Genomic DNA, 27,779 nt, shown 5'->3' with positions numbered 1-27,779 from the left:
TTTGTTTGAGAATGAGAGACATTGCAGTATATAGTAATAAATTTGGAATGATCAGTGTTCTGATGACAATCACATCTTAGAAGAAGATCAAGTCTGGTATTGCAGTATAATAATAGATGATCTATGCTATTGACCATTTTCCTCTTAATCGATCATATAATTTGAAAGGAAATACAATCTAGTAAATTAGAATGTATGTCTCGAACTATAATTTGCTCAGATAATATTATATTTCATGCACATAGAGCAGCTGTGAAAAGATGATCACACCTACTTTCAATGAACTTTTGCCGAAATTCCTCAAACTTCCCTTTGTGGATTGCTCCCCTGATTGCGCGGAAGAACCCCAGATAATGGTGAGTGTTGTGTCTGCAAAATATATTAAACGCTCGTAAACAACAAACAACAAGAACAACAACAAAAATGTGAGAAAGAAGTTGCACATTTCTAGTAGAGTCTGAGCCAGCATTTCATGGACATTGAGTAGATGATTAATGTATGCTTTTGTATGATTCTGGCAAGTATGGCAGCCACAGCTATCGAGAATTGGCGACGTATCTTTCCTGGCAAAATAAAGAACTCAGAAAAATGTATCGCCTCACAATAATTAATCTTTAGTGATGATTTTTTTGCGGAGAATGAAGAAAAACTTGGAAGAAAGAAAATAAGCTCCAATTCACAACTGATTACATTGACCTAAAAAATAATAAATAAATAAATAAAAACCTCTTAGCAGTGGTCTGGTGTAAATATCAAATGGTTGTAAAACCCAAATACAAACAGATGCCATAATAGCTCGGAACATGTCAAATGATATTGAGGAGTGTCTTAGTGTGTATCCTTCTTTGGCAGCATAGAGCTACTCGTCGTGTACTATAGAAATGACATTAGGATTTTCATGAGTAAAACTTCTACTTATCACTTATCTCCAAAAATAATAACCAAATAATATTACCAGTGAGGTCATCATCCTTACTATTGTTAAAAGTCGTCGTTATTTTTTGGTTTCCCAAGGGTACCTATTGTAATTTTATTTGCCTTGATATAAATAGGAGAGGGGTGTGTACGAACGTATACCCATCAGATTTCATTGTCCAATCTCTCTCTCTCTTCTATTCTATAGCCCTAGACACATTATTTTATAGAATTCAACTTCTATATTTGGCCATTAGCTAATAGTAGAAAAAATAATGTGATAATTTCTGCAAACCTGAGGAATGGCCAAAGTTATTTTAGAAACTTCAGGGAGGTCCCTGCAACTTTCAAAAACTCATGGGAGATAATATATTATTTTCAGGGAAAAGAAACGGTTCATCGATCCGTCAAGTACTGGCAATGAAAATAAGCAACAGCTATGCACGTGGACAATTAGAAATGCATCATTTGAGGAAGGATTTAGGGTCCAAAAGAGAGAGAAAGCGCGAAAGAATAAAGCAGTTAAGAATTACTTCAGCCGCTAGAATCATTGTCAAATAAAAATAAATAAATAAACAACAACAAAAGTCATATCCATAGAGTAACTATGGTTGGATTACAGGAAACAAGTTAGTGTTTTATGTAAACTGAGTTCAGCCCTAATATTATGGATATTTGCGTTCTTCACAAAATCTAGTTATAGAAGCCAACTATTGCTAAAAATTATTAGAGATGCTTACCAAATTTCCAAATTTCAGCACATTCAAATGACAATAATATGTTCTATCTCTCAACCCAACCCACCCCACCCCCCCCAAATTGAAAGACTCGAGAAAGAGTCTCTCTAGCACTTCCTCTCTCAGTCTCTCAAGGGTTCCAGTGGCTTTTCCACTGCCTGGAGCTGGCTTTCTTCTTCTCAGTTCTCATATGTTCTTCATCCTTTCAGACCTCATTCCTCTATTTCTTATCAATCTCTTCCCACCACGTAGTTTTGTTCTTACATCCTCTGGCTGAACTCAGTTCTGTGTCATGTTGGCGGGTATCCAAGCTGGGCATGTATCTAGATCGGGAAACCAAGACAATTCTAGAACTCTAAATCAAGTCAAAGATACAGTAGATGTCCAAGTCCAGGCTCAGGAGGGATGGAGAAAGCTCACTCAATTGAGAATATCGATGATGCTGTTCCTGATAGTCATGAAAGAAACAAGGACTTGGATGCAGTTCTAAAGGAAATTGGTTCTTTGAAGAAATGATTGCAGGAAATCCAGGGGAAACCAATAAAGGCAGAGAATTTGCTCCAGAGGGTGGTTACTAGAGATATCCAAGTTATGGAGGTGCCTGAGGTCAAGGTAGAAATGGTTAAGAGATACAACTAAAGATCGAGATGAAGACCTCGATTTGCTAGTCCTTCTGTATTAATCAGAAATAAACTGCAAGATGAGGAGTCAATTGCTGAAAAGGTGCCACCCATTAAAGTGGGAAACAGAGCTGCTCAAATCCCATAAGAAAAGAAAAGAACAAAAAAAATATCTGCAATTCCCATTTTGGATAAGGCTACAAAACTCAATATTCCTAGGGCAGATGTGGAATTAGGTTTAGACCCAAATAATAAACCTGGTTCCAGACAAGATCCGAAAAAATCTGGGGCCAATATTCTCAAATCAAACCCAGCTAACTGTAACAGAAGAATGGCTCTGCATCTTTTCAAACTCAAAGTTGGATAATAGATTTGATGTGTAGCCTCCCCCCTGCGCAGCTGATTGATTTTGAAATGGAGTGATCCAGCTGCTTGGTTGGCTACTTTATGATAAGAAATTACCCTTTCTTATTCTTAAATCAATGGCACAAAAGATCTGGGGAAACAACACGTTTTTAGAGGTTCTATACAATGCTAAGGACTTCTTTTTTTATTTTTCCTTCTTCAGATTTGCTTCAGAAGCTGAGAAGGATACTATATTTGATAGGGCTTTGGCATTTCCTCAACAGACTTCCGGTTCTGGAAAAATGGGAGAAGGGGACTACTCTAGTCTCTCGATAACGAGAAAGCTGGACAAAATTCCAATTTGGGTAAAACTCTATAACATTCGTCCAGAATATTGGAATAAATTTTTCCCAAGTTATATATCAAGTGCTTTGGGGAAACCATTGTGTGCATATTCCATGGCAAAAATGAAGAAATGTCTCAACTATGCTAGAGTATGTATTGAAATTAATATTTGTGATGAATTGATTGAAGAATTTGATATCTGAATGAGTAATTCAGAAGCTATTCAGACAGAGGCCGAGCATCAACGAAGCTGACCACTTGTTCATTTTGTCATGTGTTTATTTATACTACCTCAGCTTGTCTGAAGAATGCCACTGAGCTGAACCCTTGTTCGGGCTAAGGAATATGAGGATGGTCAGAATGTCAAGAACAATTGGAAACTAGTGAATAGAAAATGGAAAATTGCATTTCAGGAGTTTGATAATACCTCTATGCATCAAGGGGAAACATCAACTCTCCACAACGTTAATCATGATAGCAATCAGTTCCTCCAAATGATGCTAGTATCTCAGTCAGACAAGGATGACCATGAAGGTAAAGAGAGTGATAAGAATAATCCAGATACGGTAATTAATGAAGGTCAGAATGATGATGATGTTGGCTCATACCACCTACCTACTCAAGAGGAATCAAACAGCAGTTATGAGATGGACAAAAATCAATCTCTGTCCCAAACAAATGCAAATCCATTGCAGAACTGGATTAAGCTAATTGAGAAGATGTCAATACTTCCCCAGAGGTGGAGGTGCAGTCCAAGTGCCAGTAAGAAGACCAAGAAGAAAGCTGGTGTTGCTAGCGGCAAAGCTAGAAAAAGGAATACTTATTACCTTGGGAGGTAGATTTCTTCTCCCATCTTCTGTTTATGATGATTGGTTGCTGGAATATGAGGGGTCTCAACATCTCAACTAAACATATGGTAGTTAAGAAGTTCATTAAGCTATATAAATATACCTTTAGTTTGTACTTTGGAAAAAACTTATCAAAAAAAAAAAAATTTGTACTTTGGAAACCAAAGTCATAAGTACAAATATGAATGGAATCTTTAGAACTACTATCCCTAAAAGATTGAATGATCTTAACAACTATAATTGGTCAACTTTGGCTAGGATCTGGATGTGTTGGGATCCAAACAGATCGGAAATTGTTGTAAATAATAAAAATATAAGTGAAGAGAGAAATGAAACAAGAACGCATGGATATTACGTGGTTCAGTCACTAGGATCCACAGCACAAAGAGCCAAAAGGGCTACATCACTTTCATAATAGTGTCTCTTATTAATCTGTGTATACAATGATCACCTCTATTTACAGGTGAAATAATAAAAACATGTGATAAATATGATATAGGAAAGATTCCTAAAATCACTCCCATGATTCGATCATATCAATATCATATCGAGAAGTAATTTAAGGGCTTAAATCACTCCAATAATGATATTCCCCAAACATGACCTCTTCCAACAGAAATTAAGGTTATGGGTGAGACAGATCAAACCATGCACCACTCGGTTTACTTGAAAGAGCTTGACGAAGAATGTTTTAAATATGCGGGGAGCTAATGACGAGTGGGGGGCAGCTGGCAAGCAGTTTGAAATTCAAAAAGGATGATCACGTGCTGGGGATGTTAAATATGATTTCACATGAAATGGCTAGCTCGTGCTCATAATAATTTCATAAATTATATAGGTGGATTCGGTGATCAAGTTTTATTGGTGGTGGGGTCTTAATCAATGAGCTTAATTGAGGGCTAGATTACCGGAATTGTCCTTGAAGTTAACAATTGCTAATACATGGTTCTCATTTTTGTAATATATCTTATACTACTAAGTTGTTCCGAATTATGGAGATCAATGGTCCGGTCCATTCGAGGAAATCCTTTAAAATTTCAAAGGATAGTACTACCATATGAGGGGTCTCAACACCTGAAATAAACAATGGTAGTTAAGAAATTCATTAAGCTATATAAATATACCTTTAGTTTGTACTTTGGAAACTACTTATCAAAAAAAAAAGTCCGTACTTCGGAAACGAAAGTCAGAAGTATGAATATGGATGGAATTTTTAGAGCTACTATCTCTAAAAGACAGAATAATCTTAACAATTATAATTGGTCAACTTTGGCTAGGATCCGGATGTGTTGGGATCCAAACAGATCGGAAATTGTTGGAAATAATAAAATATAAGTGAAGAGAGAAATGAAACAAGAAGAACACAAAGATATTACGTGGTTCAGCCACTAGGGCCGAAATCCACAAGCACAAAGAGCCGAAAGGGCTACATCACTTTCATAATATTCTCTCTTAATCTGTGTATACAATGATCACCTCTATTTACAGGAGAAAGAATTCAAACATGTGATAAATATGATATAGGAAAGATTCCTAAAATCACTCCCATGATTCACTCATATCAATATCATGTCAAGAAGTAATTTAAGGGCTTAAATCACTCCTATAATGATATTCCCCAAACATGACATCTTCCAATAGAAATTAAGGTTGTGGGTGAGACGGATCAAACCATGCACCTCAGGGTTTACTTGAAAGAGCTTGATGAAGAATGTTTTGAATATGCGGGGAAGTAATGATGAGTGGGGGGCAGCTGGCAAGCAGTTTGAAATTTAAAAAGGAAGATCACGTGCAGGGGAGGTGGTGCTTAATCCCTCTGTGGGCTTTAGTCAAAATGGACCAAATGTTTGGCAGATAAACCAATTCAGCTCGGTCCCTAAGCTAATAGTAGGAAATAAAGACTACTTGGACCATGAGAATTGGCTGGCCCATCCCATGTCGACTTTCAACAAGCTGAGGGGAACACAGGCCATAACTCTAGGGTTTGATCGTCTTCAAGTACTGAAGATCTGGAACCGTAATCAGAATTGGGCTGCAGAAAAGCGTTGCACGCAAAGTGGGCTAGACCACAACCAACTCAATGCAAAGGCCCAGCCCAGCAAAGAGGTAAATCAACCCTCATCTCCATCGACTTCTCAAATGGAAAATCTGGGAGAGGGGGGAGGCGGCCTGGAGGAACACAGTGTTGACATTGGGAGGGGAGGAAATCTGCCAGTGCTCGAAGGCAGATATCACAACCGCGTGATAGGAAGATCTGACGCTGAATGTGAACGCAAAGGAGCGAGGTCCCTTTGCCGGAAAGCCATTTGGTGCAGAGCAAGTGGCAGGACGATGGGGTAATTACTGTGTGTCGGAAAGGACTGTGCAGTGGCTCTACTGGAGTATTAGAAATTGCATAGTGGGGAAGATGAAGCTCTTCAGGAAGGAGATAAGGGAGAGAACAAGAGAGGTGGTATTGATAGTATGACAGAATATAGTGCTGATGAAGGCCACAGTACACAATCCAAGTGGTGTTCAGAAAAATCCTTTGATGGTGATAATTTGAATGGAAGGGAGGTGCAACTTTGTAAATTTTATGGACCCAAATATAATGGAAGAAATAAAAGCACAAGAGGCAGAAGAGATGCAAGCTTTGGCTGTTATGGAGCTTCAAGAGGGGGAAGAAATTCTGGACCGAGGTAACAGGGTAAATCAAACTGAGTGGAGAACGGAAAATATTAAGATATTAGCAAGGGCTTGGGGCTGACTTATGAGGGGCATGAAGATTTCAATTGGACCAAGTAGGCTAATTTCATAGATTAAACATTTTCATTGTACTTTTATTTCAATTTCCAGTTAGTTAGAAAGTAGTCAAAAGCGAGCCAAGTGTATATTACCTATGAGGGGAAGATAAAGCTACTACAAAGGAAAAATGTTAATACTCTAATACAAGGGTATAAAGATAAATTTACACTGTGATGCACACTCACCAAATTAGGTACACGCATTGCATAATCATGGCATCTTAATTTCAAAGTTTTCAAAACTTAATTTGATTCCAAATATGCATAAGCATGCACATGATTTTACATTAAAAATAATTTCTGTAAATTTTTCGCAAAGTATCAAAACTACAGGATTCTCAACCGAACAACATATCGATCGAGACTAACTGAAGTTGTGTCAATCGATTGACACATCTCTCCATCGATTGACAGGGTCCACAGAGTTCTAATAGGGGTAACATTCTGTTTTTAAATCCAATTAAAACAGAACTCTTGGTTGCATATAAATACATATCATCTCATAATACTAAATGAGTGCAGAGAGATTATTTTAATTTATATACACAAGATTAACATCTCATTCATGATTTACATCTATTTTTGAGACATTACATGTGAGATCATTGGGTGCATCTTTGTTTTTCAACATTCATCATATGCACTAGTATATTGGCGAGATGTAGTTCAATGTATATCTTTGTTGCACTGATCAAGCATATTCAACACATCCAAGCAATTCATATGAGATTGTCAACTGGAAACTACTGGCTAAGACTAATCACTAGAGAAGCAGATTTGTGGTTGCAAATGTTGGACACGAGCTGAAGGAAGGCCTGGAGATCTTCAAAGGATTGAAGATTTGGTGTTCTATTGTCTATAGAGGTAACTAGGGATTCAAGAGCACTGAACTATAACCTAGGGCGTATCTGTTTCTTTATAGTGGATTAGTTTGTCTGGACTAGGTCTCGTGATTTTATGACTCTCAATTGAGAGTTTTTTCACGTCAAAATCTAGTGCCCGTTTATATTACGGTTTCACATTTATATGCACTGCTTATCTTGAGCGATATAATATATTTTTGTTTATCAAGTTATTGTCCAAGCTAAAACCTAATTAAAACAAAATAAACTAATTTTTTTTACAAGACCTATTCATCCCCCGTCCAGGCCTAAATCAGAGGACTTTGCGTGTTCCGGTTCTAACATTTGCATACAATTGTATAAAAGAAGAGGCCCAAGCTATGTTCCAATCAATTAAAGATGAGAGGAAAACTGCAAGGGAAATCAGGGTTCTCAACAGAGCAAGTGAGGTTTAAAAGAGGTGAAAGGGAGTTGAGAAATCTGATTTCTTATGTAAATTACGACAGTAAAAATGAAAAAGGATGGTGAGAGTAGTGAGAGTGGAAGAAAGCGGGAGGAGAGATCAATCATTTCTACATGAAGTTAAAAATTAGATCATGGAACATGACCTGGATAGAAGGATGGTAGTGAAGATGGTGTTGAGGAAGTGCGGTGTCCAGGTGGTTTGCTTGCAGGAATCCAAATTGGCATCAGATCTGGTGGAGATTATTCTGAGCTTTATTGGGAGGTAGATACATAGATTGGGTGTGTCTTGATGCAGAACGCACTATGGGCGGAATTTTTGTTTTGTGGGATAGGTGTTGGGTCTTTAATTGGAGGTGGAGAAGGGAAGATATACTCTTTCGAGTTTACTTTTGAAAAAGATGGGTCAAGTTGGGATGGAACTTCCTATGGAGTGCATGGGTAGGTCAAGTTAGTCCGATTCCCTTATGAGAGATCCACAGGGAGTAGGTGGACGGCAGTTATAAAGGAGTTAATTGACGAGTAACAACTGATTGAGTTGCCTATGGAAGTAGAACACATCACTTGGCCCTGTGTCCAGGAGACTCCAACTCTTTTCAAATTGAACAAATTCATGTTGTTAGGAGATTGGGAAAACAATTTCTGGATGTTGCTCAAGTGGCTATGGCAAGAGTAATATGGGATCACATTCCTGAATTTTCTATATTTCAAAAGAGTAAATAAATAAAGAGGAAAAAAGGAACAATAAGAAACTGAACCAATCTCCACAGAGAAAGAAAATTCAATTGTTATTTCAATAGAAAGTCTAAACCTTGATAGCCAGAAGGAAAGAACAAGAAATAGCAAGTTCCTTGAGCAAGTTAAAAAAAAAAAAAATAACAATATTTAGTCAGATACCTGTATATTGTTGCTTTCAGATTAATCTTGGTGTGGTCGCTTCCTATATCACTTAACTGTGAATAAGATGCACGTCCCTCGATTTTGCAGAGCGGAAAGGTAAGTGCAAAGCCTCCAAGTGTAAGATGATAAATATACCTTAAAAAAGTACAAAGGCACTCAAAATTTAACAAGAAACACATCAAAGAGAGAAAATCTCAGGACAATCATGCTGGAAATGGAATGAGCAACATACGTGGAGTCAAAGAGATCAATGCCAGCAGCAACACCCTGCAAGACCTCCTCTGCAAGAAAAAAAGACATTCACTTAGCAACAAAACATGTACCAGGATGGTTCCCCTCTGCCAACACAAACATCAGGAAAAAAAAATGCATTTGAGTATTGACAACATTATACTGGGATAATGTGGCTAAATCTGAACTGCTTTATTTTTAAAAAAATTTAAAAAAAAAACATTAGATGGTCAATAGAAGGGAGTCGCAAGTTATGAACCACATTGCTCCAACCAAATCCGAGCCAACTTAAAGGATCAAGTGATCAACAGCAGACCTCAATCTGCACTAGAACCTAAACTAAAATTGACATTCATTCTAGCGGTGTGTGAGGAACTACACAGTTCTGCTTTCCAATCATAACAAGAGGTTTAAAATAGAGTTTGACTCATCCCCTAAGAAATGAAAAATGAAAAGAGAAATGAACTTAATACAACTAGAAAGAATAATAAACATCAACATGATACCTGGAAGTCCAAGGCCAGAAACCTGCCGCGGCTTTTCATCTGTTAAATTATCCTGAGCATTAACGTCATATGTAGTTAGGAAACATTAAATTTTCTATTTTGTAAAAGTGAAATCATTACCTAAATAGAAAGATTGAGAAGAAATATAAAAAGAAGAGAAATGAGAGAATTGTGTAAAGACTTGAATGAGATTAATCACTCATTCATAGCTCTAGTATTTATAGATAAAAAGAGCACATGCTCATATTACAAGAAAGGAAATTAAATCAAATCTAAATCAAATCAAAGCATATTCTAAAGCATATTCTATGGCATATTCTATAGCATAATCAAATTTCTACTAATCCATAAATCATGGCTATCATATCTGCTAACACTCCCCCTCAAGTTGGTGCGTAGAAATATGAAACGCCCAACTTGGACAATGCATTCTCAAACAAAATCTTACTGACACCCTTTGTAAGAATGTCTACAAGCTGCTGAAAGCTTGTGACAAATGGAGTGCAAATTTGACCAGCAATGATTTTCTCCCAGATGAAGTGCCGATCAACAAATCAACAATGTCTCCACAGACCATAAACAATTAACAATGTCTCCACAGACCATAAACAATTAACAATGTCTCCCCAGACCGTAAACAACCAACAATGTCTACTCGGACCTTAAACAACCAACAATGTCTCTTCAGACCATTTCCCTTCGTACACATGTTTAAAACATATAGATGGAAGAATCAATAATGTCTCTTTAGACCATTCCCCTTCATACATATGTTTAAACAATGTAGATGAGAGAATCAACAATGTCTCTTCAGACCATAAAAAGAAACAACTATATCTCCTCAGACCATTTCTAAATAGGTGGTGCCAAACTCGCAACGCTCTTATTGAGGTCGGACCACCCTGCCTACCCGACACCTACGAGATGGGCGATTTCACCTTAGACCATTCCCGAATGGGTGGTGCCGAACTCGCAATGCCCTCATTGCAGTCGGACCACCTTGACTCTAATACAAAGAAGAAATATAAAAAGAAGAAAATTAAGAGAATTGTGTAAAGACTTGAATGAGATTAATCACTCATTCATAGCTCTAGTATTTATAGATAAAAAGAGCACATGCTCATATTACAAGAAAGGAAATTAAATCAAATCTAAATCAAATCAAAGCATATTCTATCGCATATTCTATAGCATAATCAAATTTCTACTAATATGGTAAGTCATTCCATAAATCGTGGCTATCATATCTGCAAACAAATTGGCATATGGATAATGTTGCCGATGAAGAGTCAAAGTGAACATAACCCCAGTCAACATGTATTTAGTCGTTAAACTTTTCATCTTCAATTAACAAGCAGTCGAACTGAATAAAGCAAATCTTTCCATTTTGATCATCTACTTCAGTACTTGACATGTAGCTCCCACAATACCAAAAGCCATTCATAAGAATTTTCAAGAAACTATTTTGCTAGTACTCTCTTTGATGGAGGATGTTCAGAATGGAAGCATCATCATTATACTAATTAATGGATTTGACACCTAAACATGTTAATGTCATCACCATTGCCTTGATCCCATTCAAATGGGGTCAGCCACATGAACTAATCTTTTCCATTCTTATCCATCATAAGCCATGTCTCTTGCCATATATAGTAGTTTTTTAATATCATTTCTTTTCTTTTAACTTCAAGCCAAGTTCATCTTAGTCCACTTCTTTGCCTCATACCATTTATTTAACTTGTGTTTCTTACTGATGCATTTCAGGCCTATTTTCTATGTGACCATTTCATCTAAAGCCAAATTTATACTTTACCACTAATAGGTGTCAACATCTAATCCTTCACCAACATGTTGATTACAATCTTATATTTTTTCGTTACTCCTAGCATCCATTTCAACATCCTCATTTCAGTAATGTGAGTGCGTTCTTTTTTTATTCTTTTCAATCCATATAAGATAGTTACTCTAATTACCGTTTTTTCCTTTTTTTTTTCGATAAGTCGCTACTCTAATCACTGTCTTATACAATTTCTCTTTTAACATATTTGGTATTCTCCAATCACATAAAATACCACTGGCATATAACAAAATTTGCCCATGCTGTTCTAATCCTACTTATTATATGGTCATCTATTTCCCCGTCTATTTCTATTATCAATCATAAATACCAAATTATTTTTGAATAATCCTCCAACCTGAAATTATTATCATTACACAAATTGTGCAATTACATTTCATATATTCTGTTTTACTTCTAATTTTCAAACCCTTTAACCCTAATGCATTTTCCAGGTTTCCAATTCTATATACCAGCATATAACAAGATTGCCCCCTTAGGTATTGTTACATAATTGAAGCAATTCAAAACCATGAGAAAAAGTACAAGACTCACGCCATGTAAATGTCAATAAGGATGCAACCATTTACTGAAGCAAAACAGGACAACTTTCTACTAGTCTCAAATGAACCAAAGCCCAAATGGATGTCCTGCATGAAAGAACTTAATCTAGTTTTGAACTGGAGTTGATACAAATTTGTATATGTACAAATCTATTTATAAAGAATGACAGCCATATGAGGCTCAAAAAAAGGAAATTTAAAGAGAAAAATATTGCAAATTGATCAGATCTCAAGCAGCTATTTACACAGAAAACTCATAGAATCGTGTACCATTTTGAGTCAAGTCCTATATTATGTTTCAAGTTCGTTGGCAGTTGGTTTAAATTTATATATGTTTTCATCTTTCTTATGTTTTACGAGTCAAAAGTGTTTGGGTAATTCTAAAGATTTGCTAGATTTTGGTTGTAGCAGCGCTCAATTGTCATATTCTGCATCATGACAGTTTAGCCCTCGTGTGAGCTATAGTAGGTACTTTTTTATGTACCACCAGTCAAAGCCTTCAATTTTCAAGTATGGAGTCCGATAGAGAGCTAGTAGAGCCTAAAACTCTCTATATATAATTCAATAGTAGCAAGTTGGAGAGAAATTAGTATAAGCTTTTCAAGCACTTTGGGAACGCGTGATGAAATTCTATATATATATATATATATATATATATATATATATATATATTCAGCTTCAAAGACATTTTCTATATAATATAAGAATGCTGCTTTCTATTTCCAGAACTAATGAAATTCCCCAACAAATTTAAGGAAAGAAATGAAGCTTCCATACTAGAATACAATCTTACTGTAACTGCATTAAGAAGAGCAGTGCGCTCATCCATGCTCTCTCCAAGCCCAAACCCCCCAATCCAATAACCTGCATATGACATTTAGAACAAAATAATACTAGTCTACAAATTGAATTCAATATATTAACACAAACAAATAATTCATGGCATCTTTAAAAAAGAACAATATCACAACAATGACAATAACTCATCCCATTTATCAATTGTTTCAACTTTCATTCCCTATTGGTTGCAACAATTTTCTATTATTTTGCCACCCTTCACCCACAACTTAGTCATTCTTCCAAAAATGATTTACTGAATTAATCTACTTTCCTATTTTCTTTTCTTCTGATAAAGGCAAAAAAATAAGTTAGGAAAATGATGTTCTACAATTCTCATCTTTTCAAATTCTTTCTTTGAAAAATATTCTTTCCAAAATAATCTTCTAAGGATATTCCTCTTCCAAAACTTTCCCATGCTAACAATGCTCTTCTTTCAAAAAGACACCATTGCATAAACAATTTCTAGAGTACCGACATAGACAGGACAGGACACAACACCGACATGGATGTGGGACACTAGTAGGACATGGCTGGAGAAGACAAAACAGAATAGGAAGGGAAAAAAAGAAGAACTGAAGAAATACTAACCTGTTCGATTGATCTTTGCCGCAGCCAAAACATGCATTATTGAAGATCCTCTAGGAATGTCTTCCCGATCACCGATTAAGAGGCTAGGGGCTAGGGTTTTATCTCTCTACAGCCGCATAATCGTAAATGAAGAGAGAGGAAAAAGAAATCATAAAAGCAGGCTGCAACCCTAACGTTTTTAAATAGTTTAAAAAGTTACAATTGCAGTTTTGCCCCCAACTTTTACATTTCCTCAAAAATACCTAAAAGTAATGCTAATCCCAATATTTTATGTTCTTTTTCAATGTTATCCTTAATTTTAATTCGTCATTTTAAACACTCTATAACAATTATTTCAAGGATTCGTTGACACATTATCGGTGTCTACGTATCCCAAATCTTAACGATTAGAAGGATCTGACATCTAGACAGGCACCTGTGTCCAACACTCAAACTCAAGTCCAAGTAACATAGCCTTTGAAATTGTTTCTTTGAAAAATATCCTTTCCAAAATAATCTTTTAAGGATATTCCTTTTCAATAACTTTCCGTTGCTAAAAAATTAAAAATGCTCTTCTTTTAGAAATATTTCCATTCCATAAACAAAATATTTCTTAATATAACATTTAATCTTTTTTCTTTTAATATACTCCCTCTGTCCCAAAATACTTGTCCACCTTGGGAACTGTGACTCACAAAATTGTGACTCACAGTTCCCAAGGTGGACAAGTATTTTGGGACGGAGGGAGTATTATTTATATATATATATATATCAATGAATAATATTTGTATGTATTCACATAATCTGTGTGTTTAGATGTATATAAGGTAGTTGAATCTCCATAATGAATTATAATTATTTTATTAAATCTACAATAATGTCAAACAATAGTAAATGTACATTATGTGCATTTCCCATATTGGTTCTCTTTAAGTGGGTAAATCACTTGAATAACACAAAATTCACAAATATCTTCCTGAATTTGTATATAATATGTAGTACTTGTTTGCTTATTATATTTATACATACATAGATTTTGTTAACTCCCTTTAGAACTTAGCTGAAGCAAAACCTTTTTTCCGTCTGTTGGGCACTACTAGACATACTTGTCCATAATACACAAACTGTACATTTAAAATATGAAATACACACATTTACAAGCTGCTAGTAGGAGATTTCTTGGTATAACACTGAGTCACCTTCCATGGGATCTTATAGTTATATCAGGTATATATATATTTATCCTCCATGATTTATGATCTTTGCATAGACCCAACCAATTTACTGATCCAAATCACAACTATCTTGATCCCAAAATTGATACATCCAAATTTGTTTAATATGTAATGACGGTATCTGGGTATTTATCGGTTTTTCTCTCTTTTGCTTTATTTAAGCTACTGTCTAAGGTTCCAAATTTGATATTTATTAGCTGGAACACACGCATGATAGGGAAGTTTGAATGCATATTACATGCAGAACTGTGTGGGGTCTGCAAATTAAAACAATTAGCTCACGGATTTTTAAATTGGATCCCGAATTGGGGGCACATCTGCTTTCAAACTGCTGATTCATGCACCAAAGGTGAGAGTGACCACCCTCTTCCACAAATCATGTGACTAATGCAATGACCCTTACCTATATACCCTGCCGTTAAGATACACTTGGATTAAATTTGGGCCAAAGAGATAAAATCACTATAATGCCCTAGGCGTCCTTTTGCACCTTAACCCATCATTAAAGTCATGGATCATTTCGAGCGCGGAGGGTAAAAACATTCCTAATCACTCACGCATCCAGTTATGCTGCTGTAATTGTTTTATAATATCCAAAATTGACCAAAAAAGTTAGAAATGCAATTGAACCCATGACCTGATATGTGGAAGCATTGGTTACTCGTTGAGCTACTTCTTGTATAGAAAAAGTTTGACTAATTTATTTATCTAACCAAATGTTAAACCACTAAAAAACAAAAATATCTTTTACATATATTTACATACATTTTACACTGATTTAGAAAAGTGGAAAATGAACAAATAATAAATTAATATGATGTTGTATTATGTGGAATAGAAACATATATGTGCAACATATAAATACTCTAAAGACGCTGCTAAAAGAAAATTTTACACTTAGGCACTCTAGTTCTCTCTCCCACTCTGTGTGACTTGGTTGGAGGGATCAACTGGGTTGAAGAGAGTAGGAGAGAGAATAGAGTCTAGCTTCGTGGAAGGGTCAGCCCACTACTAGAAAGTAACCCCATTTTTTACTTCTTCCATTTCTTAATTGTTGTGCAACTAACATTGTAGCCATTATTGGCATGGGAGTCTGGCCTATTTGTCAACGTGTGGCCACCCCTTGCCAGAGGCCAAAGTTCATGGGTCTAAGTGAAATTTTCCACTAGATTATATAAGTAATATGAGATTATGTACCCATACATTGCTAATATACAAGATGGATTTACTCATGTGCAGTCACTATTCTCTAAACATAAGGAATAATGAGATAATCAGAAGGTCGTGATTAAACATGAAATGGACTGTCTGCTGACCTGTATTCCCAAGAAGATAACATGTCAAGAGTTCTAACTAAACAGGCACTATAACAAAAAAAATAAATAGATAAATAATAAAAATAAAAATAAAAAGATTTGTAGTAACCTGATACATTTCGCCTCACAACTTCCTGTGCACAACGTCGGCGTTCTTCCATGCTAGAGCCTCCAACAATGGCTCCAAAAACATCTCCACCTGTCTACAGTTCACGGATTAATACAAGTGGCATGTCTTTTTTCTCAGTAAACAAAACCATTATCTCCAACTAACAATTCTGTATTCACCCATTAGCTACATAGACTAACCAGTAGTTCCAATAATAAATAAACACAAAAAAAAATTAAGGATTCATAGGTAAATATTATTGGGAAAAATACCACTAAGTCCTAACTTTTCCCTTCATATAAGCCCATTAATAATTCCTACTTTTGGAATCATTTTCATTTAAGTTCTAAACCTGTGACGTACCACATAGACTGGGGCGAGAAATTCTTGGCACTTACCTGTCTAGATGCGTTTTGAAAACCGTGAGCACGGATAGTCATAAACATAGCACTTAGTGGGAAAAGATTTAGTGCTTTTAGCATGATGATAAGCAAACCATCTTAACCATACATAGTTTGATGGCAGCCAATTGATGACCCCTCACCAAAAGGAAAAATCAAATAAAAGATAAATGGATTAATTGAAATAGTTCCATGACATGTTCCAAAGGAGCTGAAGATTTTGACACAAAATTTCTGCATACACCAAAAGGAGGTTACAATAGATTTCCCTATCTTACAATAAGAGAGTTCATTGGAGTCCCCTTCGGGTTTTTTTTTTTTTTTTTTTATTGGTCTTGCAATTTTTTATACATAACATTCCCTTTGGCTAATCCCACTATATTGAGGATCATGATTTTTACCCCAACCATCAAAAATTAAAATTATAAAGCAAGTTGATGGAGCCCCAATGAGTTAATTAGGTCCCATCCAAATGAAAGATAAACGTTTCCTTTTCTATTTTACCTTCAGAACAACAAAAGATTCCAATTAAATACTATTCAACTGTCAGATAATCAAACCACGTAAGCTGTTGATAGTCAACTGCTCCAATTTTTTTGTTCCTGAATGTGGAGATATATTATCATTAAAATACAGCAATAAAGTACAGAATACAAGACAGAGTCAAACAGACTCAGACAAAACCTCCATTGGATAGGACAGAACCCTAACCAAAGGTGCAAGAATGAAGGAATAAACCAAAACTACAAAATGGAGAGAAGTCCTGCACTTGCATGCCCAAAGCAGTAGCAGCCTCCATACAAAATGTCAACTGCCACAGACTCAATTGATCTCCCCTGTCCATCTGCATTCTGCTTTTTTCTCTCTTCCACACATTCCATAGGATAAGAGTGAAAAAATAACTAAAAAGCTGAGCCTTTGCTTGTACTGTAGAACCATGGTTACAAAACCAGTGAACTGCCTCTTCAAAGGAACCCAGACTCATGAGATCATTCCACCCACAAAAATCAGCAAACCAACTCCGTTAGGAAGTAGCAAAATCACAGCACCAAAACAAGCGGTCAACTTAATCATCACTCTTCATACAATTATGACATATAAAAGTAAGGACCGGGCCTCTTCTTCTAAGATTAAACAAGGTAGGAATGGAATTCTGTAAAATAAGCACAGAAGTGATCAACACTCTAGGCCTATTCTTGTTCTAAACCAGGTTATACCGACTCACCTTTGCAGCCTTACTCCTCACCTGATTCCAAGCAGATTTAAAACAAAATCTCCCATGCTTCATTCAATGCAATCCTTACCTTGATGGAACTGGAATCTTTGTAAAAAAATTTGGATTGCTGGTGGCCAGTTATGAGGAACTCTCCACTGCCCACCGACTAGCAATTCTGCCAACGTTGCTTCCTTTTGAAGAGCAGGACTATACAACCTTCTAAAGCCATAAGCTTGAAGCAAAGAAGCTCCCTGAAACCATGGATTCAAAAGCAGTCTAAACCTTCTGCTATCCTTGATTTGAAACTGAAGGTGCAGAAGAAAGTCCTCTCTAATGACAAATAAATTCCTCCACGCTGCAAAATCCCCTGCAGGGCCTGCACTTGCATTACATGATCAAAAATTGGTTCTTTTCAAGTACTTATCTTTGAACCATACAAACAACAAAGACTCTTTAGATTTGCATAAACTCCCACAGAAGCACAAACTTAGCAGCAATATCAATATTGCTCAAACTTCTGATACCAAAACCACCCTCACTCTTAGGCAATGCAACTTTATCCCATTTCATCAAATGCAATTTCCTACTGTCATTCTTCTTACCCCATAAGAAGTCTCTGACTTCCCTATTAAGAGTACTCTGAATTCCCACAGAAAAAAAAAAACTGCTGCCCATTAATAATAGTAAGAAGAGAGAACAGAGTTCACCAATTGAATTCTCCCAGCCAGAAAAACATTGAAGCTACTCCATAAAGAAATCTTAGCATTCACCTTGTCCACCAAATCAGAAAACTGAGAATTTCTAAGGTTCTTATCAGACAAAGGTAACCCAAGGTAAGTCATAGGAAGAGTACCTATGTTGAACTTCAAGATTCTCTGAATGCTCTTCTGTCTTCTCACAGACTTAGAAAAGAAAACCAAACTCTTCTCAATACTAACTTGAAGGCCAGACCAGTCCCCAATCTGATTAAACACCTCAGCAAGGACCTTGGCATTTGCAACAGAAGCTCTACAAATCAGAAAGAGATCATCTGCAAAAAAAGAAATGGGATACTCTCTGACCTAACCTTCTGACATATTTACGCAGCTCCAGCAGACCCTCATCCACGTTCTGGTTCAAGGATTGGGAAATATAATCAGTTACAAGGCAAAATAATAAGGGAGATAAAATACACCCTTGCCTTAACCCTCTTCCAGGCTTGACAAGTCCCTGAAGTAACACAGCACATTATCCATCTGATCCAAACATCTCCAAAACCATACCAGTGAAGAATATGCTCTAGGAATGTCCATGATACTGAATCAAAAGATTTGACCAAATCCACTTCAAGGCCATAGTTGAATCCATGCTTCTACTCCCAAACCCCTTTAACAAATCTTGGGCCATAATGATGTTACTCAGAATTCTCCTACCTTTCAAGAAGGCCACTTGTTCCTTGCCAATTAAATTGCCTGCAGTCCTGATCTCACACAATCAGACTTTTTTTGGAACCAGAGTAATGAAGGTACTAGTAAGTCCTTGAGGAAGACAGGAAGTGTGGAGAAAATTCTGAATAGCTTGCAACACATCACCCTTGATCACCTCCCAATACCTCTGGTAAAACCTATTAAGAAAACCATTAGGTCCTGGAGCTATCAGGCTTGGAGCTCATCACTGCAATCCTCACTTCCTCTTCTGTAATCCCAGCCTCCAGATTCATCCTCTCCTCATCCATCAAAGTTTTCCTAGGAGTAAAGTGAGGCGGAGCAAAAAAATGAACTTCATAATATAAACCAGTATAAAAGTCCACAATCCATTGCCTAATAGTACTTGATCCATAGAACTGTTGCCATTCCAATTCTGCAAAAGAGTAATAACATTGAAAGCTCTCCTTTGTTTAGTCTTCTGGTGAAAATATGCAGTACACTTACCATTATCCTTCATCCACACCATTCTAGATTTCTGCACCTTAGAATTTCTTCCATCTTCAAGGCAGACTCAAGATTCTCCCTAGCAGAATACTCCCTTAGGATCAGATCCTCATTAAAAGGATCATCCAACAAAGCAGATTGCAACTTGGACAAACTGTCTCTACAATGGCTGACATCTCGTTTCATTCAGAGATAGTCCCTTTCTTTTTATTCCATTCCTTGATATCTCATCTCACCAAACTCAACCTCTTCAGAAATCAATGAATTGGAATTCCTTGCACAGGTTGATTCCAAGCCTGCTCCACAATCAGGTGAACTTCATCCATCATACCCCAAGCTTTCAATAATTTAAAAGGCTTAGGACCCACACAGCAGTCCTCTGAAGATTGAATAGCCAAACCAAAATGATCTGAAATTGAAGCCGAAGAAAGCATCACTTTAGAGTTCAAAAATTGAACACTAACTGTTAACCAAACCCCTATCCAATCTAGCACATATTCGTCTTCTGGTAAATTGATTATTAGTCCAAGTCCAGCCCCAGTTGAGAACTGGAAGATCAAACAACCCACAACCATCAACCACTGCACTAAACTCATCAACAATAGCTTGAGGGACAGCCAACCCTCCACGTTTCTCACAATGGGCTTTAATAACATTCCAATCCCCCACTGCAATCCATGGACCATCCACCAATTGAAACTGATCAAGCATAGATTGCCACAAAATTCTTCTCTCCCTCACTGTATTAGCAGCATATACAGCTGAGAAAAAGAAAATTTTTTGAGTGGCAATGATTGTGACTTGCATAAACAAACACTGGGCAGATTCTTGCAACACGACGACATCAAAAACAAAGGGATTCCACCCAACCCACACCCTACGATTCTCAGAACTATTATAATTAGCTATCCAATTATACCTAGCTCTGATTGCATAAGAAAACGCCCAAAATTAGAAACACTAACCCTGGTTTCAAATAGCCAAAACCAAAGAGAGAAAAAGATGAGATCCATGCTTGCACTTCTCTCTGCATCTGAGGTCTATTTAGACCTCTCACATTGCAACTTCCTAGCATTGAGCATGAGAATGAGGTGGAATTTGACCACCTACCCCCATAGCCCTAGTAATTCTATCCAATTGAGGGACCTGTGTCTTCTTCTTCTTCTTATGTTTGCTCACAGACCCTTCCGGGGAAGTTTTCTTAACTGGAGAAGAGAAGACAAAGCCATCATCAATAGCACCTTCTTCACTCACATTCTCCCCTCCTGCACCATCTCTTGTCCCTGGATGATCTGCAGTAATAGGCACATTACAATCCTCTCTCTCAGTCAAGTCGTTCGGCACTTTGATTTCATCATCCACAGGTCCTTGTAGAGCCTCAAAATGGTCTTGAATAGAGAGAGATGAAATTGCCTTATCCTTGCCCTTTCCCTGACCAGAATTGCCTCTTAAACTTGTCTCTGGAGAATGATCATCTTTCTTCAGCTGCTGTTCCACACTATCATCCTCAACAAGAACTAAACACCCCTTCTTCTTCTCCACCCATTGGCTAACCACCTTAGGCTTGTTCCTAATTTGAACCTTTGAAGGACGATCACTTTCTACACGACCCACCCTCTTGCAAAGATTACAATATTGGGGTTTCCTAAATCGGTGACAATCTTGTTACATGGCCAAAAATGTGTTGTGAGGATTGAATTTTGATCAGGATAATAATACAAGCTAGATATAGCTACCTACCCAAGATGAGACTTTTCTTTATGATCGTGTTGCAGAATAATTATAGGAGTGATTTAAGCCCTTCTTAAATCACTCCTTGACAGAATGTTAATGTTGCTATACTTGGGAAACAAGTTGTTGCCGTATTTATATTTGACTTTCAGTATAATTCCTTTATTACAAGTCTTTCCCAATTCACCTATAAATAGAGGTGGTTATTGTAAACAAAATCAAGAGAAAAGGTAATGAAAGAGATGGAGCCATTTGGGCTTTGTGTGTCACGGATTTAAGCCCTGTGGCTGAACCGCATTATATTCTTGTATTCTTCATGTTTTAATTTATCTCTTCAACTTTTATTTTTCTTTCAACATGATATCAGAGCAAGTTTATCATACCCTAGTCTATATTCTACTCGTCTCGGATCTTCGGATCAACTCATCTCGTCTCTTCTCGTCTCGGATCTTCGGATCAACTTGCCTCGGATCTCCGGATCAATTCATCTCAGATTTACTTATCTCAGACTCTCAACAACTTCACATTTAATTTCAAGTTGGACATTTGAGTTAAATCTCCGTGTACCAACTTGAGGGGGGGTGTTGGAGAATAATTATAGGAGTGATTTAAGCCCTTAAATCACTCCTTGACAGAATGTTAATGTTGTTATACTTGGGCAACAAGTCATTGCCATATTTATATTTGACTTTCTGTATAATTCCTTTATTACAAGTCTATCCCAATTCACCTATAAATAGAGGTGGTTATTGTAAACAAAATCAAGAGAGAAGGTAATGAAAGAGATGTAGCCCTTTACGCTTTCTGTGTCATGGATGTAAGCCTTAGTGGCTGAACCACGTTATATTCTTGTGTTCTTCATGTTTTAATTTATCTCTTCAACTTTTATTTTTCTTTCAACAGATCGTATACTTCCCTTGCTTTGTTGCCTGACCCAGTTGGTACGGAAGTTGGAACAAGGAAGCGTGACCTAGTGAATAGCTCAAGAGAAGGTGAATTGCCCTGTGAAGAAGCGGCTGGCTGGAGTAGGCTTTTCAAAGGAATTTTATAGTGACCCATCCCGACAGCGAACCATGATATTAACACCTTGAATAGCCCGTTTAACTGGGATCTCGACCTTGTACCTTTCTAGTGATGCCCTCATCGGATTAACAAACCACAATCTCAATAGAAAAAATGCCTTCCCGGCTGCCATGAACGAATTAACTCGCTCTCTTTCTTTTCTATTTGGTAATGTGTGCTGGGCCCTTTTCAAAGGAATTTTAAAGCAAGCTCTCTTATTCTTAAGGCTAAGATTGCAGGATTGCTTTTTACAACTAGTGTTCATGCTCTATGGACAGATACAACAGTTCGAGCATGCATAGGTAGGTTACTGTGCTACTTGAATGTAAAAGAGAGAAATGTATTTGTTTTAGGTTGCTCTTTCTTCGTTAAGACACTGAAGAAGAAAAAAAAATCATTCCCTTGTTAAGAGTGGTGAGATCCTTCTTTGATCTTCTTTTAGTAATATCCTACTTCCTTGGATTAGTATCGGGACGCATATATCAAAAGCTTACTGTGCTACATGGAAAAAAAAAAAACACTCTTTTTCCTTTTCCCCAAAAGCACAACTGCGATAACCTTTTTATCAATTTTATGCAAATAGGTTTCAAACAAATGGTCAGTTCTCAGCTTCCTCAAGTCGAATACCAAAACACTAGTCATGAATTACCATAGTAATGGAGTTTGAATAGATGGATATGCACTGTCAAAGGTGTTTATAAGCCATCTTCTTGTCAAGAAATAATGTTTCACCTCTAAACTCAAAGAATGTATTCTGCAATCCACAACAATATTATATGACATGGTGACTAGTAATATATTTAATATGGATTTCAAACAATGATTCTTATTAAATCCAAAATAAAAGACGCATATATGCAGACAGTATATACCATGTTTAATGATATGCAATCATCAAGCCATCTCACAGTACGATCTACCGAGGTTTTATTCCTCTTCTCGGAAACCCAAGCTGGTACTTCATCGGCTAAAGAGGCCCATAAGTTTGGTTTCATGGAAGAAATCATCCCCATAAACTCTACAGGTTTTATCTGTATGCATACAATAATTTGGAAAAATCCAGCAATCAATCCAACAACATTGTAAAAAACCAAATAAAGGGAAAGTTCATGCAATTAAGCAAACAAATTAAGAAGTACCAAGACACGACCACAAGGAGTCTCAAAAGATGCTCCAGTCTTGTTAGTGCTATTGAATTCCGGAAGACATACAACAGAATCCCTTAGGACTGCAGCAAATCCATATTCTTGCAAACCAACCATCTTGTGCAGTCCTCCAATATTTGCTATTGTTTTGGAAGACAGACCCTCCATGCTGCTGAACCAAACGATGAAACATAAGTGATTCAGTCTACAGGAAAATTATAAAATTTCTAGGTATATGGAACCTACAATTACCGTTCTTTTTTTTTTTTTTTCTTTTTTTTTTTTTTTTTACTTTAGGAAATCAGAAAAGTGAGATTTGCATTAAACAGAATCTCTAGTCCTTGTCCCGTGCAAGATGCAATAGTGCATAACAAATAGGACTCAAACAAATAAGAAATCTAAGATTTGCATTGCAGAAGGTTTTGAGTTTATTAAGTTATTAATCTACCTGAGGTGAGTTATTATTTATCATAATCCTGGTTCTATACACGGAATTCAAATGCCAAAAAATTTCTCCATATCGAACACAACCCGGGCGCCAAGCTATGGAGATCAATGTGTTTGTAGAAGCGAATCGTGTGTGGAGCAAATCTGTGGACAGAGCTGACAGACTGAAAACTCAAGTGGAGTGTTTGGCGCCAATCCATGTCATGAGGTAATTAGGGGTTTTCAAGGGTTTGAGAAACTGGTAAATCAGTTGTAAGAACTTCTTTCTCATCAGTAATTTTGATCTGCCAGGACTAGACTATGTCTCATGGTTCTTCCCTGTTAGGTTTTTTCATGTAACAATTGTGTGTTCTAGTTGTAATAGAAGGTATGGGGCGGAGAGGGAAACTATAAATAAAATGGGATGAGGTTATTAAAAATGATTTTTAAAAGTTAAATATAGTAGGTAAAATGGCTTGTAATAGAAAAGCTTGGAGAAAGAGAATTCATGTGGCTGATCCCATTCATAAGGGAATAAGGCAAGGATGATGATGATAATGAATTGTGTCTTCATTGGGGTTGCTTGGCTTATATGTTTTTGCTCCATATACTTAATTGGTTCATATTGTTGTATTCTACATATAATTGTTATAAGTTAAAAATTAGTTATTGTTAGTTAAAATCAAATAAGATCTATTCACCCTTCTGGATTTATTTTAGGGTCTTCCGCTTACCCTATATCAAAGTTTCGAGTTACAATATCCTGTATTTCTTAATAATAACTCCATGACTAAGTCATAGTTTTATTAACCTTGTTCAATTTGATTTGAATTATGATTCTCACTCTAATGGCACATCAAGGCAGATTTCATCAAGAAAAAAATTTCGAATACACTCATAGAAAAGTTCCTGGGTAGAAAAATATATGCAAATTTTTTTCCTGTTCCTGTGAATGTCCTTTACTTGCTTCCCAATGTTCCATAGCATCATTCAGTAGGTTGATAATGCAATAGTTTATGGAGCTTTAAATATCTAGTTTGATTTAATTTATAGGTACCGAAACACTTTTTTTACCATTCTTGAGGCCTTTTTTTTAACGATTAATTTATTATAATTTTACTAAATGACTTCATTGATCCCACATCACTTCAAAGACTTGATAGGAATACCATCTACTCCAAAAGTCATCCCACTTTCATCTTCTTCAATGCATTTCTAGTTTCAAATTCTACAATTCTTATAGCATAGAAAACCTTTGTTTTATTTATATCTTTCAAAAAAAAAAAATTCTCATTGGTAGCTTTATGCCAATTTTTTTATAACAAGCCCATTTTGCTTTTATTCTTCCAGACTTCCTCATCCCACCACAAAGTCTTTTTCATGAGCCTGAACATTGAACCTCTTATGTCATTCCTATGTTTAGAAAAAGTAAAAACGACAAAGGAAAAAACTTGCATTCAAGTGTATTATTTAACCATTATCATTTTTATTTCAAACATTTCTAGCTTTTTTCCCAAAACATATAACATGTTTATTTTTGCTAATTGGGTTATTTCCTAGTATTATTTTCTTTTATCAGATAAGTTTTTTTCTTCTTCTTCTCTTGGACAAAGCTTCAAAATTTTGCTAATTAAAACATGTGATTGAAAAAGTTGTAATTGATATTTGTGATCAATTTGATTCTAATTCATCTTTTGGCTAAAAAAAAAAAAAAGGAAAAAGATTGCGGCTTAGCATCAGTACAAATACATATAATATGTACAAATAAACACATGAATAAACTGTGCTAAAAAAAGAGAGAAAGAAAGAAAAAACACACTGGCACACACACCCACACATGAATAAACACGCATACATACAGAAGTGTTGGGGTGATGGCATTCATGTGAGGAAACATATCACAAACATCTGATGTGCAATTATGTAGATTTCATAAATATATATAGATATATGTATATATTAGTTTTAGAAAGATATTAAAAAAAAGACTTACAAGTGAAGAGGACTAGTTTGAAGAAGGTGGGAATCAGGGGAAGGGAGGGAGGGAAGGAGGTCAGGGGAGATGAAAGCGGGCAGCCCTTTACGGGCCGAAAGGAGTAGTGCTGGAGTTTCTACTGGATACGGGCAGCTCTCCAACTGAACAACCCCTGCCCTTGCTTTACTTCCATTGCTCCATGCTTTCACCACAAACTTCATCCTCTTCCCTATTTCTCTCTCTACCTCTCTCTCTCTAGAATCGGCCTGGTTTTGTTGTCTTCTCGCCGTCCGGCCGTGAATTCTCTCTCTATATAACCTTCGGGTAAATTACACTTATTTCCCCTCAAGTTTTGAATAATATACTCACCTCCCCCATAGTTAGGGATGGCAACGGGGCGGGTTTGGAGCGGGTTTCTCTAAATCCCGCCTCGCCCCTTTTAATTTTTGTCAAGTTCATGCCCGCCCCGAGACCCGCGACGGGTTGGATTTTCATATCCAACCCCGCCCCGTTAGGAAATACTGTGCCCCCGTACCTGCCCCACTAACAAATTTTTTTCTCCCACTTTTTGGAACTTAAACTCCTGCTATTTAAATGTGCAAAGCCTAAGAATGACACAACATAAATAAAATTATGTATCCTAATAAAAAAAAATAAATAAATAACATGCACATAACATAATTCAGAGAATATAATAAACAAAAATAAAAGTTTAATACAACCAAATCACAAGAAGTTTTAAGCTCCAACTTGCACCATAACTAAAACAAAAGCAAATTCAATACCAAGTTTACATCCCAAATTAGGATTATAAGAGATGGGTAATTGGGTAAGCCGCTAAAATAACTTATATATATATATATAGTTATATAGTTATATGCGGGGTGGGGCGGGGCGGGGCGGGGCCCCTAGGTTATGCATATTGAACCCTTATCCGCCCCGTGACCCTCGACGGGTACAAAATTTGTATCCATGTCCGCCCCAACGGTATAACAAGTGTTCCCATATCCGTTATTAAAGGGGCGGGACGGGGCGGGGCGGTAAAAATTGACATCCCTACCCATAGTTACTCCGTTAGTCCAGTTACAATCAAAGGCCATGTAGACACTATCACTCCCTCAAGCTGAAAATATCTATTTTACCCTTAAAATTTATGTGAAAACACTTTTGTCCATTTAAATTAGGGGTGGCAAAATTATACATAACAGGATAACACGATACGAACACGACACGGTTTGGGCGGGTTTGGGTTTAGTATAAATGGGTTTGGGTCGGATAAGGGTCGACACGATTAGAACATGAAAAAGTTGGGTTGGGTTCGGGTTCAACCCGCGTAACTCGTTTAATTAAACGGGTTAAATGGGTCGTGTCAACGCGGATACGACCCAACCCATTTACAACCCATTTAAAATATAAAATAGTAAATTGTGAAATAGGAGAGGGTAAATTAGTAAATTTGTCCATATAGGTGTAAAATAAAAAATATAAGAAAAAAAGCACTAACCCTATCGCATTCGCATACGACATATTCCATTTTCTTGTTTCTGTCGACAAAGAGTTAGAGAGCAAAAGGCGATTAAGAAGTACGAACCCTAGCTTTGAGCCTTTGATCGTCTTCGATTTCTCATGTGATTTTTTCCTTCTATCGAGTTCTAACACAAAGTCACAATTAACAAAGGTACAGATCATTCGATTTCAATTCCTATTTCATTTCTTATCTCTTATATTCATTATTCACTATTTCTATTTTTTTGTTTCTACCGACAGAGAGCAAAGGCGATTACGAACCCTAGCTTTGATCGTCTTCGATTCCTCATGTGGCAGTTTTACAAGCAGCATACTAAAATATAGTTTTTATCACTACGAGCTTGATATTCCGAGGTTCTTTTTAGCAAATATGGTTAGTGTTAGT

At 36.6% G+C, this 27,779-nt stretch overlaps 1 protein-coding gene across 3 annotated transcripts; it reads right to left on the bottom strand.

Annotated features, from left to right (window-relative positions):
• LOC132295322 (uncharacterized) lies at nucleotides 1–26,190 on the bottom strand. 3 transcript variants are annotated; one of them, XM_059793539.1, is made up of 10 exons: nucleotides 25,886–26,186; nucleotides 23,461–23,638; nucleotides 23,194–23,352; nucleotides 16,002–16,095; nucleotides 12,728–12,798; nucleotides 9,535–9,586; nucleotides 9,030–9,078; nucleotides 8,795–8,932; nucleotides 444–563; nucleotides 1–369 (listed from the first exon to the last, which is right to left on the bottom strand). In XM_059793539.1, the coding sequence occupies exons 1-10, from the start codon at nucleotides 26,086–26,088 to the stop codon at nucleotides 234–236; spliced, it is 1,200 nt and encodes a 399-aa protein (XP_059649522.1). In that variant the 5' UTR covers nucleotides 26,089–26,186; the 3' UTR covers nucleotides 1–233. The 3 variants fall into 3 exon arrangements, with proteins under 3 accessions (XP_059649522.1, XP_059649530.1, XP_059649540.1); XM_059793547.1 differs by having other exon boundaries at nucleotides 23,461–23,635; XM_059793557.1 differs by lacking the exon at nucleotides 444–563 and having other exon boundaries at nucleotides 25,886–26,190.
• Nucleotides 26,191–27,779: the final 1,589 nt, after the last annotated feature.

This window comes from Cornus florida, unplaced genomic scaffold (assembly GCF_030987335.1).
Source record: "Cornus florida cultivar Cherokee Brave unplaced genomic scaffold, ASM3098733v1 CherokeeBrave_3.0.0_Hap2_Chr01, whole genome shotgun sequence".
NCBI lineage: Eukaryota > Viridiplantae > Streptophyta > Magnoliopsida > Cornales > Cornaceae > Cornus > Cornus florida.
Note: the sequence above shows the minus strand (reverse complement) of the source record. Positions and strands in the feature narration are given on the sequence as shown.